At 44.0% G+C, this 19,123-nt stretch overlaps 3 protein-coding genes across 3 annotated transcripts; all 3 read left to right on the top strand.

Annotated features, from left to right (window-relative positions):
• Positions 1-132: 132 nt before the first annotated feature.
• LOC134179448 (tubulin alpha-1 chain-like) lies at positions 133-6,421 on the top strand. The gene is made up of 4 exons (XM_062646344.1): positions 133-236; positions 349-571; positions 5,072-5,220; positions 5,295-6,421. Exons 1-4 carry the CDS (start codon positions 234-236, stop codon positions 6,273-6,275), a joined length of 1,356 nt encoding a protein of 451 aa, XP_062502328.1. The 5' UTR covers positions 133-233; the 3' UTR covers positions 6,276-6,421.
• A 175-nt stretch (positions 6,422-6,596) lies between these two features.
• LOC134179870 (tubulin alpha-1 chain-like) lies at positions 6,597-19,043 on the top strand. The gene is made up of 5 exons (XM_062646876.1): positions 6,597-6,665; positions 6,787-7,009; positions 7,743-7,859; positions 17,724-17,872; positions 17,947-19,043. Exons 1-5 carry the CDS (start codon positions 6,663-6,665, stop codon positions 18,925-18,927), a joined length of 1,473 nt encoding a protein of 490 aa, XP_062502860.1. The 5' UTR covers positions 6,597-6,662; the 3' UTR covers positions 18,928-19,043.
• On the top strand, positions 10,808-11,576 carry LOC134180558 (uncharacterized). The gene has a single exon (XM_062647735.1). It carries the CDS (start codon positions 10,824-10,826, stop codon positions 11,574-11,576), a length of 753 nt encoding a protein of 250 aa, XP_062503719.1. The 5' UTR covers positions 10,808-10,823.
• Positions 19,044-19,123: the final 80 nt, after the last annotated feature.

The raw sequence follows: 19,123 nt of genomic DNA, 5'->3' as shown, positions 1-19,123 counted from the left end.
CTATGTCAGGCGTTAGTCACTTCTTTCCGTTCCCAATTATCTGCCGGCGTGCGGCCCCTCGCAGCTTCTCGCGCGCGCGTTAAGAGGGGCTGTGCAAGTGCAAGACATACGTAGGCGTGATCGAGCTGATATATAGGGAGGCTACGATATCCGGGTCTCAGAACACAAGTTGTCGCATCGACCGTTGCACGTCGTTGTACAGTTCTTGAAGTTGACATTGAGAAGCAGCAACAATGGTAAGACGACTTTGTCACTAAGCCTTCCACCTGAATTGTAGTCGGATTCGGATTTGACTATTAGCACGTGCTTTTGTTTGCGCGCATTCAAGGTTTCGTCTTTTTCTTGTAGCGTGAGTGTATCTCAGTTCATATTGGTCAAGCCGGCGTTCAGATGGGCAACGCGTGCTGGGAACTCTACTGTCTCGAGCACGGAATTCAGCCGGACGGTCAAATGCCGTCAGACAAGACGATTGGCGGGGGAGACGACTCGTTCAATACTTTCTTCTCGGAAACGGGAGCTGGGAAACACGTTCCCAGGGCTGTTTTTGTCGACCTCGAGCCAACCGTAGTGGGTGAGTGTTTGGGCGTTGTTTTTGAAAACGAACAGGAAGTGGGCGCTTTGTCTCATTTCCCGTTTAGGTCGTCACATGACGTGTGATCAGGTGACGTAAGTTCTCGCCTTCGTTTTTAATTTATGCTGTTTGTTTGCCGGGGTTTCTCAAATTAAAGCTGAAAATGCTTACCTAAAGGTGAACTCTCACCAAAATCAATAATCTCTCAGATGACACATCCCTTTGCAACCATTTACTGGAAACGTTTACTGTAATGCCACACCGTTTTCTTTCTGTGTTTCTCCTCACGTGGGTTTCACTGACTGGAGGAATAAAAAACATGGCGTGACTTGATCAAAATATATTTAGTTAGGGTAGTACTGCTCTGAAATAGCTAGCAAAGATGGTAAGGTGGCACAGATTGTGAAAGAAAATGAGCTGTGAAGCTTTCTAATGATTGACTTGCACCCCTAGATTCTCATATTTACACTCCAAGGCAGGTGCACATACCAGAGAGCACCTATGATAGGAAATTATTTAACAAGTTGATGCATGCATAGTGTCAGAGAATGTTTGACTGCATGTTGGTGATGTAGGCTATTAGATGAATATGGTATAAGATGAAAATATTGGCGGGAATTTATTTTGGTGGATTTGCATATTTTTTAGCGACCACCAATATAAAGCCAATATAAGGGTTCGTTTGAATACTAGTTCCAGTTCTAGAACTGGAACTGCCAAAGCTGTTGGAATTCTTGCTAGCAAACGAATGCTTAGAACTGTCAGCAAGTTGAGCATGCCAAAGGCTCATACTTCCGGCAAGCGTCAATAAGAAGTAGAGTGGCGTTTCTATTCCACTTGTTGTAGTTGGCAGTGCTTTCGCTTTCGGTTTTTTGGAGCTTCCGCCAAGAAGGTCACTAATCAGTTCCAAAGGTTGTTTCTTCTTGTGTTTGCCAAGCTGATGGTCGCCACAAGTGTTTATTAGAACCAACAAGAAGGTCCACAACGGCGTCAGCATCTGTACTCACCATTTTACTTCGGCAACCTCTGGGAATTTAACATTTAGGGCTTGACAGTTTCAACATTTCCATCTTGCTAGGCTGAACTGCTAGAACTACCAATCGAACGTTATAGAATTTTGCTTTCCCGCCAATTCCAGTTCTAGAACTAGTATTCGAATGCCTCCTACATCTGCCATTAATTTGGCCAACGGGATATGCTGACGTTATCATTCAGGCACATGGATTACCTGTGGGTGTGTGTTTAGTACTCCCTTTTCCTCCTTATGTGTCATCAAAGTAACTCTGCTTGCTGGTTAGCAAGGAAGACCGATACCTGTACACTTTTCGAGGTAAGGATTGTGAGACATATGGTGTCAGTTGTGATTTATTGACTAAAGCAAACTGGGACCCCAAACTTATCACGCAAGTATCGACTGTGTCAGTAGGACCCTCAAAAGGAGACCCTTCTTAGATTAGTTCATAGATCATATCTTCATGCATTTTGGGTACGTTAGGAGCATGTGGTGCTGTTAATTTTAATTAAACCTAAAGTAGTTCCAAATGAGGACAGAGAGACTCAGAGTAACTCTTTCTGCTACATACAGGGAATCGTCTGAATAACTCATGGTCCATTTTCTGCTTCTGTACTAGCTGGACCGTAAGCTTCCCGCAGGAAGATGCTAGGCCTTGTATTTTCTTTCAGCAAGTTTTAGTATTTGGTGATAGTTCCCTTTCACAGTATTGACTAACAATGTACAATTGTCAATAATGATAACTTATACATAATCATATATTGGGGCAAGCCTTGGCAAGACCTTTCTCATGTGTACTGTACTGTGTTGAGATGTGCGTATGGTACGTTACGACTCCCGCCGGAAATAACGTTAATTTTGAGCCAATCACAGGCATGATGGTTTGATGTCAAAATACAGGTGTAAGTGTAATGGTTGTACTGCTCTTCAGTTTGCTGTGCACATGTCCCATGGGACTAATAAGAGAATGTGCAAACAGGCTTGAGCCCCTAGAGATGGCTTGACAATTGCGGCTGAAAATGCAACTAAATGTAAGAACATGTTGCTTTTTCAAAGAAATTTGCATTAGCGGTCTGTCTATAGGTGCGTGTTTTCCTTGATGTCCAAACGCACGCATCCACGTCCGACTGTGACAATGAACTAGTCGTAGCTTGATTTGAACAGGCAAATCTACAGGTAAATTTAGACAAATTTACAGGTAAATTTCTTTGCTAGAGTATCTACGAATGGTGTGAGCAATCACACCACAAAGTGGTTTGTGTACGCATTGTGGAGGTTATAGGAATTGGTTTGTGTCTACAAATTTGTACATACATTGTTCTTAGCTGACACAGGACTAATAGGAAAATGTGCTAATGGGCTTGAACTCCTGATGGCTTGACGACTGCAGCCAAAAATGTGATAATACCTAGCTTTTACCAAGAAATTTATGTTAGTGCTATACCTGTACCTGCATATTCTCCTCGATAACAAATCACTGTGTTTCATGGCTGTTCTCACTGAGGCTCACCCCAACAATGAATTGAATTTAACTAGTATGTTTGTTTTGCCTACTCCTACATTATCTGGAGTGATTAGTTACATTAGCAGGGTTCTCGCTAGAGATTTTGGGAGTGTGGCGGGATGGACGGGTCCACGACGCATACAGTCTGCTCTTTACAGTCAGACTTGCACACTAGAGCCTATGTCAAGTGAGGTAGACTTTGTGTTGTTGCTATTGCGTGTAACATACGTTCAAGTGCCCTTGCAAGGAAATCAACATTGATCTCTTTTTAGCGATGTTCATAGATTGCACATGCACAAGTTTTGTAGATGAAACTACAGAAAGTCTGTCTAGTCAGGCGTTAATGGAGGTGGACCACTGTTGTTGCTTCACATGAAGCCATGACTAGTCTGGGTCACTGGAAGGGCATCTGGGACTAGAATCAGAGGCAGCGCATCTGGGACTGCAATCAACACTTGTGCGTACATTTGGAACGAGGCTATCATCCCATAATTATTTTGTAGGAGCCTGGATTTGTGGCTATTGTCACCTTTACTAAAACTATGATGTTGTGTTTCAGTAGTATGAAATTCTCAAACACTCTTTAGCTGTAAGACTTTTATCTACCGTTTCTGAGCATGGCACACTCTTACTGGAGCGTGGTGCAGCACCGCGCTGCCACACTGTAGTGAGAACCCTGGATTAGTTGCCAGTGGCAGTACATTTATTTAATTAACTGATACAGTTACTGAGTACATCCTTGCTTATCTGATCTTTGCTTATCCAACCCTTACATATCGGATCCAATCTTCATTCTGTCTGAGATATGATGTGGGTCGTCTAATACAAGTTGTGTAGTGACTTTGTAGCGTTTCGGTGACAAAATGCAACATTCAAGAAACTTGGGTGTGTAGTGCGTACGATAAACCAGCAAGGAGAGATTCTTAAACAGTTGAAGATGTCATCCCATATTGACATTGCAAAAATATGGAGTTGGGAAGAGGCTTCACGATCCATTCTTTTCACATATAAGATCCTCTTTCCGATATGTGTTTAATACCCACAGGGGCTTAGATAAGTGAAGTTACACTGTGTAAATTCATACTTTGCTAGTTAATGTGCATGTTTATCACATGCTTCAGATTAGAGTTCACGACAGAAATTCTTTAGTGCCACACGAGGTTCTGCTGTGTGCATCACTGCAGCTTGAAAAGATTTTCTAGCTACTCTTGTAGAGCTTGTGTAAGCTGTCCAGCTTATGTGACGTGGTGGGCACAGGAAATATATATAAATGACTCGATTGTAGCCTTAACTTACTGCTGTGTAGTTACGTAAGCACGACTGTCCAAGAAATTTTGTTCTTTCGTATTTTGCTTGAAAATTGTAATGCACTAATCTGTTTTTTTGTGTGGCAAAGAATGATGCAGGGTTATTTCAGAATAACTTCACAGGATGGTATAGTTGCAAGACATGGCCCTTACGGTGATCGTCATGTGTCCTCGGATACTCAGCTTTACAATAGGATTCTAAACTGTAGGTCAAACTACGTATTACTGAAGCCTTTCTTTGCCCCAAGACGGAAAAGAATGAAGTCATTACTCAGGGCCGGATCCAGAGGGGGTTCAGGGGGTTTAAACCCCTCTTCCAATAGGCATGGTTAAATAATTTCATATAATTTCATTAGAAAAGAGAAAAGTAGTAATGCTATAAATAGCTGCTAACGGTGAACCCCCTCTTTCGAAAATTCCTGGATCTGGCGCTGTTACTGCCTTATGTGTCATCATATTCACCATGTGACGTCTTCCATATTCAATTGCACACACGCACGCTAATACCATCTGCTTGCTGTATACATGTACCTGTACTGTGAACAGTACCGTGGGTAGGACACATGTGAAAAGATTTGCTCAACATAGCACAGCCATGCTTTAGCGGAGAACCCTGATGATTACTGTACTGATAGTTTATATAATATGTTTCTTGAATGTGTGGATGTATGTTGCAGATGAAGTTCGAACGGGAACATATCGTCAACTCTTTCATCCTGAGCAGTTGATCTCTGGGAAGGAAGATGCAGCCAACAATTATGCTCGTGGTCACTACACTGTTGGCAAGGAGCTGATTGATTCAGTGTTGGATAGGATGAGAAAGTTGGTAAGTGTTCTTGCATTGACATTGTTGTGAAACGCTTTTGGACATCTTTGTTAATTATATTGTATTGATTCTAGGCTGATCAATGCACTGGACTGCAGGGTTTCTTGATCTTTCATTCGTTTGGTGGTGGAACTGGCTCTGGTTTCACTTCTCTTCTAATGGAACGTCTCTCTGTCGATTATGGCAAGAAGTCCAAACTGGAGTTTGCCATTTATCCTGCTCCACAGATCAGTACAGCTGTGGTCGAGCCATACAACTCGATTTTAACAACTCACACGACTCTGGAACATTCTGACTGTGCATTCATGGTCGACAATGAAGCTATTTATGATATTTGTCGTCGTAATCTTGATATCGAACGACCCACTTACACCAATCTCAATCGGTTGATTGGACAGATTGTGTCATCCATAACTGCATCTTTGCGATTTGATGGAGCACTCAATGTTGATCTGACCGAGTTCCAGACCAACTTGGTTCCCTATCCTCGTATTCACTTTCCATTGGTCACCTATGCTCCAGTGATCTCGGCTGAGAAAGCATATCACGAGCAACTGAGTGTGTCAGAGATCACCAACTCTTGCTTTGAGCCTGCCAATCAGATGGTCAAATGTGATCCTCGTCATGGCAAGTACATGGCTTGCTGTCTGCTGTATCGTGGAGATGTGGTACCAAAAGACGTGAATGCAGCCATCGCTACGATCAAGACAAAGCGCACCATCCAGTTTGTGGACTGGTGTCCAACCGGATTCAAAGTCGGCATCAACTACCAGCCTCCTACTGCCGTTCCCGGTGGTGATCTAGCCAAAGTGCAGCGTGCCGTTTGCATGTTATCTAACACAACTGCCATTGCGGAAGCTTGGGCTCGTCTGGATCACAAGTTTGATCTGATGTACGCCAAACGTGCCTTCGTTCACTGGTATGTGGGGGAAGGAATGGAAGAAGGAGAATTCTCTGAAGCTCGTGAAGATCTTGCAGCTTTAGAGAAAGATTATGAAGAAGTCGGCACTGATTCTGTTGATGAAGAGGGTGGAGAAGAAGGAGACGAGTACTAAGTTGTGTTGGCTCCACTCTGCGTTGACATCCGCTGCTTGATTTTGCACATTGCTTCTACTAGTGATTTTGCAATAAAGAAAATGAAGAGGTTGTGCTGTGTGTGTACGTGAAATAGAATTATATTTCATTAGATTGAAATGTATGACGTTAGCGTTACGTTTGCAGTTGTGTGCTCATCTCTCGTGTGTTTGCCTTACTTTAGTTTGCCCCTGGAGGACTGCGGCTATTATTTTTTTACAGGATCTGAAACGTACAGTTTCATACGTCCTACACATCTCAGTACGGGAGCTGTCACATCCGGGTTTGCATCTTTAGGGCTTGGACCATTGTAGTCTTGTTCTCGTTCTCGTTCTCTGTATTCTACGTTCTCTTGACGAGCAGCAACAATGGTGAGGTTTTTTTATTTGCGAGATCGGCAGCCTTGCGTTGTCACGTTTCTAGCGAGCAAATTCTTTGCATTTGTTTACTATTTTTCTTTCCGAAGTAGTCAATTGTTCGTTTGTTTTGTAGCGTGAATGCATTTCAATCCACATTGGTCAGGCTGGCGTTCAAATGGGCAACGCTTGCTGGGAACTCTACTGTCTCGAGCACGGAATTCAGCCGGACGGTCAAATGCCGTCGGACAAGACGATTGGCGGGGGAGACGACTCGTTCAATACTTTCTTCTCGGAAACGGGAGCCGGGAAACACGTTCCCAGGGCTGTTTTTGTCGACCTCGAGCCGACGGTTGTAGGTGAGTGTTTGTTTGTTGTTGCCATGTGGTGTGATCGATCTAGTTGATATTACCGGAAATTGTAGCTACGGACTATTTCCGGTTTCTAGAATATTGTTGATTTTAATTAATAGCTTTGTAAATTAGGGTATTGTTGCAGTTTGTCAGCATATGCTTGATTAGACCTTAGGGTTATAGTTGTGTTGTCTCTGATTTAATTACCCGAGCTAGGGTACACAGTAAATGCATGCCAGTAATGACTCACTCACTATTATGGCTATTGCGCATGCGCTGATTGTTACAAGAGCGGATGTCGCCAATTATGTAAGTGTTGTAATGACACAGAGATGATTAGTGTTGCTATGTCAACTACATAACACAAGCTGCTTAGTTAATTGGACATGTCTTGATGTGCAGATGTGATATTTAGTGGCCACACAACCTTGTATCTCAAGACATATTTGCATCCTTGTACAACTACTACTTTAGTAGCTGCTAGCAGCCTAGGGTTTAGCACTATAGTGCTTCTTTATTACCTGAGGCCCGGATTTCCAGGCTAAGCGTATAGTAATTGTTCGATGACCCGACCCAACGAGGGTATATATATAGTCGATTAGCGCAGATGCAAATGAAGCTATTCTGACCAATAGACAGAAGTGGTGTCATTTCTGACCAATAGATGAACGTGATGTCATTTCTGACCAATAGACGAACGTGATGTCATCATGAGGCTCCACCTCTGTTTGTTTGGTAGCTGCTACTACAACAACCAGACGTCTAGCTAGAGAAGTGGCACAAACAACGAGACGCCTAGAAGAAAAGCTGCACAAAGAACGAGACTTTTACATTCTTGTGAGCTGGAAAATCGGTGGTGAGCTGCTTGTTTGGCTCTACATTTGTAACATATGTTTCCCACCAACAAACAGAACAATGATCACGCCTGTTACTTCATCACATAAGGCAAAGATGGCCAGCCAGCCTAGCGTCGAGGCTCTCCGACTTGTAACATTTGGCTTGTTCCAGCACTTTGAAACAACTACATTTGTAACGTGCATGTTTTCCCTCGTTACGACAACTACCAGATGTCTAGAGAAGCTGCACAAACAACCAGACGTCTAGAGAAGCTATACAAACAAATAGATGCCTAGAGAAGTTGCATAAACAACCAGACGTCTACATTCTTGTGAGCTGGAAAGTCAGTGGTGATTTACTTGTTTTGCTCTACATTTGTAACTTGCCCACCAACAAACAGAACAATGATCACGCGCGTTACTTTATCACGTAAGGCGCACGTAAGGCGCACCGAGGCTACCCGACTTGTAACATCTGGCTTGTTCCAGCTCTTCAAAACAACCTGATCTACATTTGAAATGTGCATGTTTTCCCCCATTACGACAACAACCAGATGTCTAGAGAAGCTGCACAAACAATCAGACGTCTAGATTGTTGTGAGCTGGAAAATCGGTGGCGAGCTGTTTCTTTTGTTGTATGTGAGGGTTTAGCACTTAGAAACAACGCCTAATCCAGCTACATTTGTAACATTCATGTTTTCCCACATCTAATTTTGTTTTGGTTTTGGTGTTACCTGTGCCACGCCTAAAACTGCCCATAGTGGCTCATTACGACTTCAAAAGCTGCACAAACAATCAGACGCCTAGAGGAGTTGCACAAAGAACTAGACGTATGAGAGCAAAGGTTGTAACATTATGCTTGTTTCATAAATAGTGTTATCTTCTGAAAGCCCAAAACATTGTAGGTGCATGAAATCGTGTTTTGTTCACTGAAAATCAGTGCTGCTTCTTTTGTACCTATCTAACCGAGCTGTTTTTCGTATTTGCTCTATACTTTCGCTGTGAGTGGCGGTTAATTGGTATTGTTTAAACCATTCTGTCATAGCGTGACTAATTACCTTCAAGGTGCATACCAGCTGAGGGTTTGCACTTCTAGTGCTTCTTCATTAATTAAATGTTTGGGTAGTATTTGTCAAATCACCAACTGAGAGCATTTCATATCCACTATGAAAGGGACATCAAGCAGGCAGGTATGATAAAGGCTTTAAGCAGATGTCTCCATCACACAAATGTTATTAGTTTTATTTTAAAAATTACGGATGTAGTCAGTTTGGGGAACTGATGAAAAATCTTTTCTCTAGACATGATGAATCTGCCATTATTCATGTGTGTGCTCACGACTTAACAAAACAGTACTTGTGTATGTTTTGGTTTGATTGAAACTGGTGTTATTATAGTCAGACAAAATGAGATTTTTGGATGCAGACTGAACAAATGATATCCATATGGCAGGAATTCGTAAAGTGCATACTTTTGTTGACAGCGGGACAGATTTAACACACACTGACACACACACACACACACACACACACACACACACACACACACACACACACACACACACACACACACACACAGCATGAAATAACGGCCTGTTATTGGCCAATGGCCGACCAAGCAACGCCTTTGACCGACCAATGAGAAGATTGCACGCCCATTTGACATAATAACTGATGATAGTTACCCACAGCACAACCCATCACAGTGAGGGTGCTCTTTCACAACGCTAACACTCTACATGCACGTTCTACTCTGTAATTCAGTCACTCCTAACTGTAAAACTGGACACTTAACAGAATTTTCACCATGTAGCATAAAGATTGTATGCAGTTTGCAAGTTTTCAACAAGGCCAGAGCCTAAAAGATGATGAGACCATCTGTAATATACAACTGAGAAAACCAGAGTAATTGCGGTTGACGACATTATCGTGAACTTTGGATGACTCACGTAAGGTTTTAGGTCATGTAGGTTAACTCACATCCTACTGTGGTTAGGTATAGAACATTTTAGAACTTAGTTTGACACTATATAAGTCTGAGTCTCACCTAGATCTAACTGTGTACGTGTAAGCACAATACTTGCTACTTCAGCGATCAATTCTAGTCTTGTGTGTTACTGCAATATATATTCTCAGAGATACAATAGAGCTTTTCTGGCGACGAGCATACACGGTTATGATGTCTGAAGAACTAACCCAGCTCATCTCAGTCCTGCAGGAACAGATTCGTGTGACACAGCATCAACACAAGGAGGAGATGGAGCAACAGCGAGAGTTGCACATGCACCAGCTGGACCTTCTCAAAAGCCAGCTTAAGGCCAACCATTCCAGTTTACATTGGTCCAACCTGAAATTTCAGTCTTTTGACTCAATGTCAGAGCTGTGGAAGGACTGCAGGTCAAGGTTTCAAACATTTACGGAAGCTAATTCCATTCCTGAAGACAAACTAGCTTTTGTCTTTTTAACCAATCAATCCAGTGACATATACAAGCTCATCGACAATTTTGCGTCACAACTGCCGGAACCTATGACAGCAAATAAACTTTCTTTGCAGTCTATCCATGACTTCATGTCACAGCATTATGATCCCAAGTGCTTCATAGTCAGAGAATGGTTCCGATTCTGGAGCGAAATCAAGCGTAAGCCAGGTGAAACGCCTCACAAACTTGCTGCAAAAGTACGACAGATGGCTACCACGTGTGATTTCACATCCATTAAGGATCCCCTGGACGAAGCCATGCGCACTTGTTTTCTGTGTGCCATTAACAACGAGGCTGTGCTCAAAGCTGCATTCAAAACCAAAGAAAATGAACTTACGTTCCAGAACGTTGTCCAGATCGCGACAGAGGTGGAGGAAGCAGCCAAAACAGCTAAGGCCCAACTCTACCCAAAACTGGAGGAAATCCACAAGATCACCAAGCCGCGAAATTCTCCACAGAAAACGCAACAGACGCTCCAGTCTTCCCCGCCAACTGACCACAAACCATGTGGAAGCTGCGGAAAAAAGGTTATCCCAGAGACAAATGCCGTTTCCGAGGAGCGGAATGCCATTACTGCAAGAAGAAAGGCCACATTGAAGCCGCATGCCACAGCAAACAAGCTAGGAAGGTCAGGTGTATTACCATAGTCTCTATCATAAATGAGAACGATGCACCACAAATACATATCCCGATCACTCAACGGGGGAGACGCCACCTGTTTTTGATTGACACTGGTGCCAGAACCAATTTCCTCTCACTGACAAGATGGAAATCAATTGGCAAGCTGCCACTCAAACCGACCACTGCAGAATATCGTTCAGCATCGTGTCACTCCATATTTATTCTCGGTACCGCATGCGTGGACTCATTGCTACAGACCGGAGACGAGACAGTTCGCAAGCAACTGGAGTTTACAGTTACGAAACTAAACCTAAATCTTATCGGATTAGACACAGTTTTGGAAAGCGGCATCCAACTCGACCGTCTTCTTTGCAAGTCTACAAATAACGCACCGGTACATATGATCTCAACTCACAAGTCTCTCCAAGCAGCCTGCGAACAACTCACACAGGAGTTTCCTAACTTATGGAAAGATGAACTGGGATGTTTGAAGAACTTTCAGTTCAAAATAGAGTTTAAACGGACGTCACACCGGTCTTTTGCAAAGCTCGTACTGTGCCATTTGCAATACAGGACGACCTATCTCGAGCATACGACAAAGGCATTGATCGGGGCCTTTGGAAGCAAGTACAATTGAACGATTATGGAACTCCAGTCGTTCCAGTCCGGAAGCCACCTTCACATAGTCACCCAAATGGAAGTGTACGGGTATGTGGAGATTATTCAGTAACGGTGAGCTCACAGTTGGAGACACATCACCAACCCTTACCACTTCCAGAAGATCTTATGCGCTAGCTAGGAGGCGCCTACTATTTTTCAAAGATTGATCTAGCGAATACGTATAACCTAATAGAACTTGCACCAGAAAGTCAAAAGCGACTCGCACTCAGTACACACAAGGGAGTACTCTTACAAACTCGCCTTTCGTACGGTATCAGCTCAGCGCCAGGATACTTCCAAGAGATCATGGAACAATTGACCAGCGATCTCTCTGGAGTAGCTGTCTATCTCGACGATATACTCGTGAGCGGCAAAGACGCCGAAGATCATCTGCACGATCTTCGAGGATTACTGAAAAGACTGGACAGCAACGGCCTCCGATGTCGATTGACAAATGCGCCTTTGCCCAGCCGCAAGTCACATATCTAGGATACACCCTGTCACGGGACGGATTAGCCAAAGGACCAAAGGTGGACGCCGTAATGAAAATGCAACCACCAAACGACGTTACGACTCTTAGATCATTTCTAGAATCAATTCAGTTTTACAGCAAGTTTCTACCAGATCTAGCAACGGTCATGGAACCATTGACATGCCTAACCAGAAAGGACACTCGTTGGAAGTGGACCGCAGCAGAGCAGGACGCGTTCAACAAACTGAAGTCAATGCTGAACGAAGACACCATTCTGGCTCACTTCGATCCTTCCCATTGATCCTTCCTGTTCGATTGGCATCTCCTGCGATGCATCGGAAGTTGGAATCGGGGCAGTACTTTTTCATTGCTACTCAGACGGAAGCGAGCAACCGATTGCCATCGCATCTAAAACCTTGTCACCAGCGCGAAAGAAGTAGTCGTAAATTCAAAAGGAGGCTTTATCCATTATTTTTGCGCTTCATAAATTTCATCAATTCCTTTACGGGCGACACTTCCTACTGGTGACTGACCATAGACCCCTTCTCGCCATGTTTGGGCCACACAAGGAGACGCCTGTTCTCGCAGCGAATCGACTAGCACGATGGGCACTTATGCTTAGTCAATACGACTATACCATTGCGTATTGCAATACGTCAAAGCATGGCAATGCAGACGCCCTCAACCGTCTACCAGCAGGACCAGACGTCTACTTTGATGGAAAGGAAGATGAAAGGGACATTGATACGGTATGCCTCATAAACACGATTGGCACCCAGATTAAGCCAACAGATCAAAGTGCACTTTGAAAAGAGTCTACCAAAGATCCGGTTATTTCCGAAATTATCCGATACACAAGAGAGGGATGGCCTAATCAAGTTCCAGATCACTTAAAGGACTTCAAAAAGCTTGAGCATTCACTGACTACCATCAACGGATGCCTCCTGTATGGCAATAGAGTCGTGATACCGGCTAGCCTGCAACAAGAAGTGTTGAAGATTCTTCTTGAAGGCCATTTCGGAATGCAAAGGATGAAACAACTGGCATGAACAGCAGTCTACTGGCCGAGGATCGACACAGCTATTCAAGACGTGTCATCAATGCACTGCCTGCGCTGAACATCAAAACAAACCAGCAAAGCCTGCCAACCATCCTTGGATGCTGCCGGAGAAACCCTGGAGTAGGATACATGTTGACCACGCTATCGATTTCATGGGACACCATTGGCTCGTTGTCATCGACGCATACTTCAAATACCCATGTATTCATGTGACCAATTCTACTTCTACGAAGACAACTACCCAGTTGCTAGAGGAAGGCTTTTCACACTTTTCCTACCCGCATGCCATAGTTTCAGACAACGCTACCACCTTTTCCTCACAGGAGTTCAAAGCCTGGTGCCATGAAAGAGGAATGGTGCATCTGACGGGAGCACCTTATCATCCAGCCACCAACGGTGCCGCTGAGAGACTTGTCCAGACATTCAAGCGTTTCTTGAAAAAGTCAAGGAAATCTCCCAAGGAAGCTCTTCAGGAATTCTTATGCAATACAGTCATTCGCGCGTTCGCCATTAGCTAGTGGATATTCGCCCAGCGAATTACTCAACAATCAACAGATACGAACCAAGATTGATACACTATTGCCGTCCCCGGCACATGAAGCTCAAGAACGCCAAGCTCGAGAAGCCACGAAGTCACAGGCCAAAGAGTTACAAAGCATGGTTCATAACGTCCACAGACACTACCAAGTAGGAACACCATGTTATGCACTCTACTGTGGGGGGCCAAGACGCACCAGTGAGCCTAGATGGGTTCTAGCAACCGTAATCAAAGTACACGGTTCTCGGAGCGTGAATGTAAAGGTACATCCGCGTGGACCTATCTGGCGGCGTCACTTAGAACAACTCCGACCACGATATGGAGTAGACGAAGATAATGATCCAGGCATGGATCTACGTGACAGCCTACGTTCTCCCTCACAAACATTGCCACAGTCAGGTACAGATGTCGAACAGACGAAGACATCAGATCAGCTGGTTCACCAGAACTTACCACCACACTATGGTCCTGACAACCCGCGACGATCTACCAGGATTAGGAAACGGAAAGCGATGTGGGATTGCTGACGTTTATCTCTGTCCGTTTACTGGAGACTTCAGAGCTGGTGGGGAGGTGTAATATACAACTGAGAAAACCAGAGTAATTGCGGTTGACGACATCATCGTGAACTCTGGATAACTCACGTAAGGTTTTAGGTCATGTAGGTTAACTCACGTCCTACTGTGGTTAGGTATAGAACATTCTAGAACTTAGTTTGACACTATATAAGTCTAAGTCTCACCTAGATATAACAGTGTACATGTAAGCGCAATACTTGCTACTTCAACGATCAATTCTAATCTTGCGTGTTCCTGCAATATATATTCTTAGAGATACAATACCATCCATATTGAAGATTGTTCAGAATAAGTGTGACTGTGTCTAGCTACAACCAGATTAATTACGGACATACTCCAGCATGTGACATCTGGGATTGCATGCAACATGCATAGCGTTTACCCCAATGTTGCCCCATGCCAGGAATCAGGTCTGTACTGAATACAGTTGCATATCCCAGGATAGCTGTTGTTTCTGAATAGGTTGGTTACACTTTGGAATATGAATTCCCAATCATTTTCTGCCATGTTGCCATGGTGTAAATCAGATGTGTAGAGTTTTGAAGAGGTCTCTCCCCAACCACATGAAGATGTAATGTCATTGCCTAAATATTATTGACTGTACTGCCATTGAGACTGTCCACAAATGACCATGACAGACTACCGTTAGTACGTACATACACATTACAAGGTATTTGCACAATTAGGCTTCCGATGTAGGCATACTCTACAATACGGATATATAGCTATAGCTGAGCTGATTAAATATTTCTATGAAATTACACTGTTCAGCGTAAACATATCCAGCTTAGGAGACACAACTCACATCACGCAAACACCTATGAGTCATGACATGCATCAGACTTAAAGAAGGCTTATGTAATTAATCATTGATTTTTCAAAATGGTGGCTACAATGGGGCCATTTCGAAATGGCGGCTACGGCTCTGACCAAGTGGCCGATCAATTTGAAATTTTATTTCAGGGTCTGTGCATGTGCACACACACACACGCACGCACACACACACACGCACACACACACACACACACACACACACACACACACACACACACACACACACACACACACACACACACACACAATGGCAAATGGATAAGGAGCTGGGTTCCTGTGCACTAAGCAGGAGCTATGGCTGTGCTTAGCAATCTCCTGGAGCCTGGCCAGGTATTCGGAGAAGCACCGACTGCAACGCCAACTGTGGTGTGGGCACCTGAAGTCCTGGTCTCGCATAGCCAGACCCTTACCCTGTCTTCATGCCGCACGGGAGAAAGGGCCTGTTGAGGTTCCTTTGATGTTGCCATGTTGCCAAATTCGGGTGAACTAAAGACCCTAGAAATGGTACAAAGAGGCAAGATAATATTGCCGCTTCTCATGCCAGTGGTTGAATACTGGGTGTCTACAGGATGTAATCATCGATGCTAGCTTCAACTCTAGGCAAGCCACGAGTATCGTTTCATTGGACAGCCATCGCGAGGTGAGTTCTTGTCGTGAAATGTCGTCAAATGGTGTGTACACGCGCCCTTTGCAGTCATTGATTTTCACTTTGCGATGCCGGTGCATGTGGTGACGAGCACGTACGTGTTTGGCTAGCTAGTAAATAGCTAGGCTAGTTCAGTGAGAAGCTAGACACAGGGCTGTATGGCAACATACTAGTGCTCTGCATGTTTTTTTACAGCGAGGTGATACATGCAGTGCGAAGTCGCTGTCAGTTGTTTGTTGTGTTGGACTTGTTTCCGGTGAAGTCTTGACAACTACGTAAATTTCCTGAGAATATAGGAGATGATTGCCTCGCCATAAAGCCTAGCTTCTACCTTCTCACTGGACTAGCCTACTTACTAGCCGAACACGTACATGCTTGTCACTACCATGGCATCGCAAAGTGAAAATTAATGACTGCAAAGGGTGCGCGCACACCATTTCAACGGCATTTCGCGACAAGAACTCACCTCGTGATGGCTGTTCAACGGTAAGGCCATGAAACGTTCTTTCATGGCTTGCCTAGAGTTCGATAGCATCGATGATTACGTCCTATAAGCACCCAGCACCACCCACTTTGCACAAGAAGCGGTAATATTATCTTGTCTCTTTATAACATTTATAGGGTCTTTAGTTCACCAGAATTTGGTGATGTGGCAACATGGCAACATCAAAGGAACCTTACCAGACCGTTTCTCCATCGGAATGTTGAGGGCGGGGTTAAGGTCTGGCTACACGAGATTACCAAAATCCACCTGAAACCCAGTGGCTGATGGACTTTGTTGCAGGTGGGGTCTTGCTATTCCCAGTCAAATACCAGGTACTCATTATATTCCTAAGTCGAGAGCACCCTGCAAGATCCCGGATGTACACACTCTAAAGAAGACTTTCTAACCAACTGTGCTATCGCACCACACACACACACACACACACACACACACACACACACACACACACACACACACACACACACACACACACACACACACACACACACACACACAGACACACACACACACACACACACACACACACACACACACACACACACACACACACACACACACACACACACATTACCTGAATTTTAGCCATGAGTTTAGGCTTTGCAGAATAGATCGCAAAGCTGAGCGACTGTGTGGATCTATTATAGATAAGTTCAATTATTATTAAGTCTTTCTGAACTGCATCAATCCAGCGTTGTCGAGTACTGTGAGCTGGACTTTTATGATTAAGAAGTCTACTGTGTAGTGTGGAAGCTATTTTTGAGGATGGTTGTTTGACATTCTTACGTGTCCCAACCACTAAAGTCGTAGTCTCTGAATTTTCAATTCTATGGGATCTTCTTTTGCTGTGGCCAGATTTTCTTTGTTTATTTTATGCCATTTAGACACTCCAAGAACCATCCTAATACATCTCATGTGAAATGTGTTCAGCTTGCAAATGATTGCTTGAGTCACAGGCCAAGTCTCACAGCAATATAACAAGACTGGCAGAACAATAGTTTGGAAACTTTCGTTTTGATGACTTTAGAGAAATTTCTATCGGAAAAGACTTGTTTCCGCCAACAATTGAGTGCTGTACTGGCTTTAATAACAATTTTATTTTCAATCAGCATTCTGTAAGTGATGGCCACCGATGGAGATGTGAGCTTGCTTGTTGCCCACACTAAGAACTTCAGTTTTTCAATGCTAATACTCATTAAGTGTTCTCCTTGATGCGTTGATAGACACCAGTGGGCTTACTTGGAGAGACAGCTTCTGGTTACCGAGGCTGATGTATGCTTAGTGCCACCCGACACTGGGCACGCAGTACCGGAGCCTGCTGCTGTCGTCTGACAGCAGGAACAACCCGCTGACGCGTGGCAGCTGCCACCACACCTAACACATGCAAAAAGATTCGCTCAATGTGGCACAGCCATGCTTTAGTGGAGAACCCTGATGATGTACTGTACTGGTAGTTTATTGTTGGTTTTTTGAACTTGTGGATGTATGTTGCAGATGAAGTTCGAACAGGAACATATCGTCAACTCTTTCATCCTGAGCAGTTGATCTCTGGGAAGGAAGATGCAGCCAACAATTATGCTCGTGGTCACTACACTGTTGGCAAGGAGCTGATTGATTCAGTGTTGGATAGGATTAGGAAGTTGGTAAGTGTTCTTGCATTGACATTGTCATGAAACGCTTTTGGACATCTTTGTTAATTATATTGTATTGATTCTAGGCTGATCAATGCACTGGACTGCAGGGTTTCTTGATCTTTCATTCGTTTGGTGGTGGAACTGGCTCTGGTTTCACTTCTCTTCTCATGGAACGTCTCTCTGTCGATTATGGCAAGAAGTCCAAGTTGGAGTTTGCCATTTATCCTGCTCCACAGATCAGTACAGCTGTGGTCGAGCCATACAACTCGATTTTAACAACTCATACGACTCTGGAACATTCTGACTGTGCATTCATGGTCGACAATGAAGCTATTTATGATATTTGTCGTCGTAATCTTGATATCGAACGACCCACTTACACCAATCTCAATCGGTTGATTGGACAGATTGTGTCATCCATTACTGCATCTTTGCGATTTGATGGAGCACTCAATGTTGATCTGACCGAGTTCCAGACCAACTTGGTTCCCTATCCTCGTATTCATTTTCCTTTGGTTACCTATGCTCCAGTCATTTCAGCCGAAAAAGCATATCACGAGCAACTGACTGTTTCAGAGATTACCAACTCTTGCTTTGAGCCTGCCAATCAGATGGTCAAATGTGATCCTCGTCATGGCAAGTACATGGCTTGCTGTCTGCTGTATCGTGGAGACGTGGTACCAAAGGACGTGAATGCAGCCATCGCTACGATCAAGACAAAGCGCACCATCCAGTTTGTGGACTGGTGTCCGACCGGATTCAAAGTCGGCATCAACTACCAGCCTCCCACCGTCGTTCCGGGTGGTGATCTAGCCAAAGTGCAGCGTGCCGTTTGCATGTTATCCAACACGACTGCCATTGCGGAAGCTTGGGCTCGTCTGGATCACAAATTTGATCTGATGTATGCCAAACGTGCATTCGTTCACTGGTATGTGGGAGAAGGAATGGAGGAAGGAGAATTCTCTGAAGCTCGTGAAGATCTTGCAGCTTTAGAGAAAGATTATGAAGAAGTCGGCACTGATTCTGTTGATGAAGAGGGTGGAGAAGAAGGAGACGAGTACTAAGTTGTGTTGGCTCCACTCTGCGTTGACATCTGCTGCTTGATTTTGCTAAAATATCAAGAGGTTGTGTTTTGCTGTGTGTACGTGAAATAGAATTATGTATGACGTTGTGTTTGCAATTGTGTGCTCATCTCTCGTCTGTTTGCGCCTGGAGGACTGCCGCTATTATTTGAATCGAGTTCCTACAACATCTCAATAC

The sequence above is a fragment of the Corticium candelabrum genome, chromosome 5 (assembly GCF_963422355.1).
Source record: "Corticium candelabrum chromosome 5, ooCorCand1.1, whole genome shotgun sequence".
In the NCBI taxonomy this organism is placed as follows: Eukaryota; Metazoa; Porifera; class Homoscleromorpha; order Homosclerophorida; family Plakinidae; genus Corticium; species Corticium candelabrum.
The sequence above is the reverse complement of the archived record's forward strand: the minus strand, read 5'-3'. Positions and strand labels throughout refer to the sequence as shown.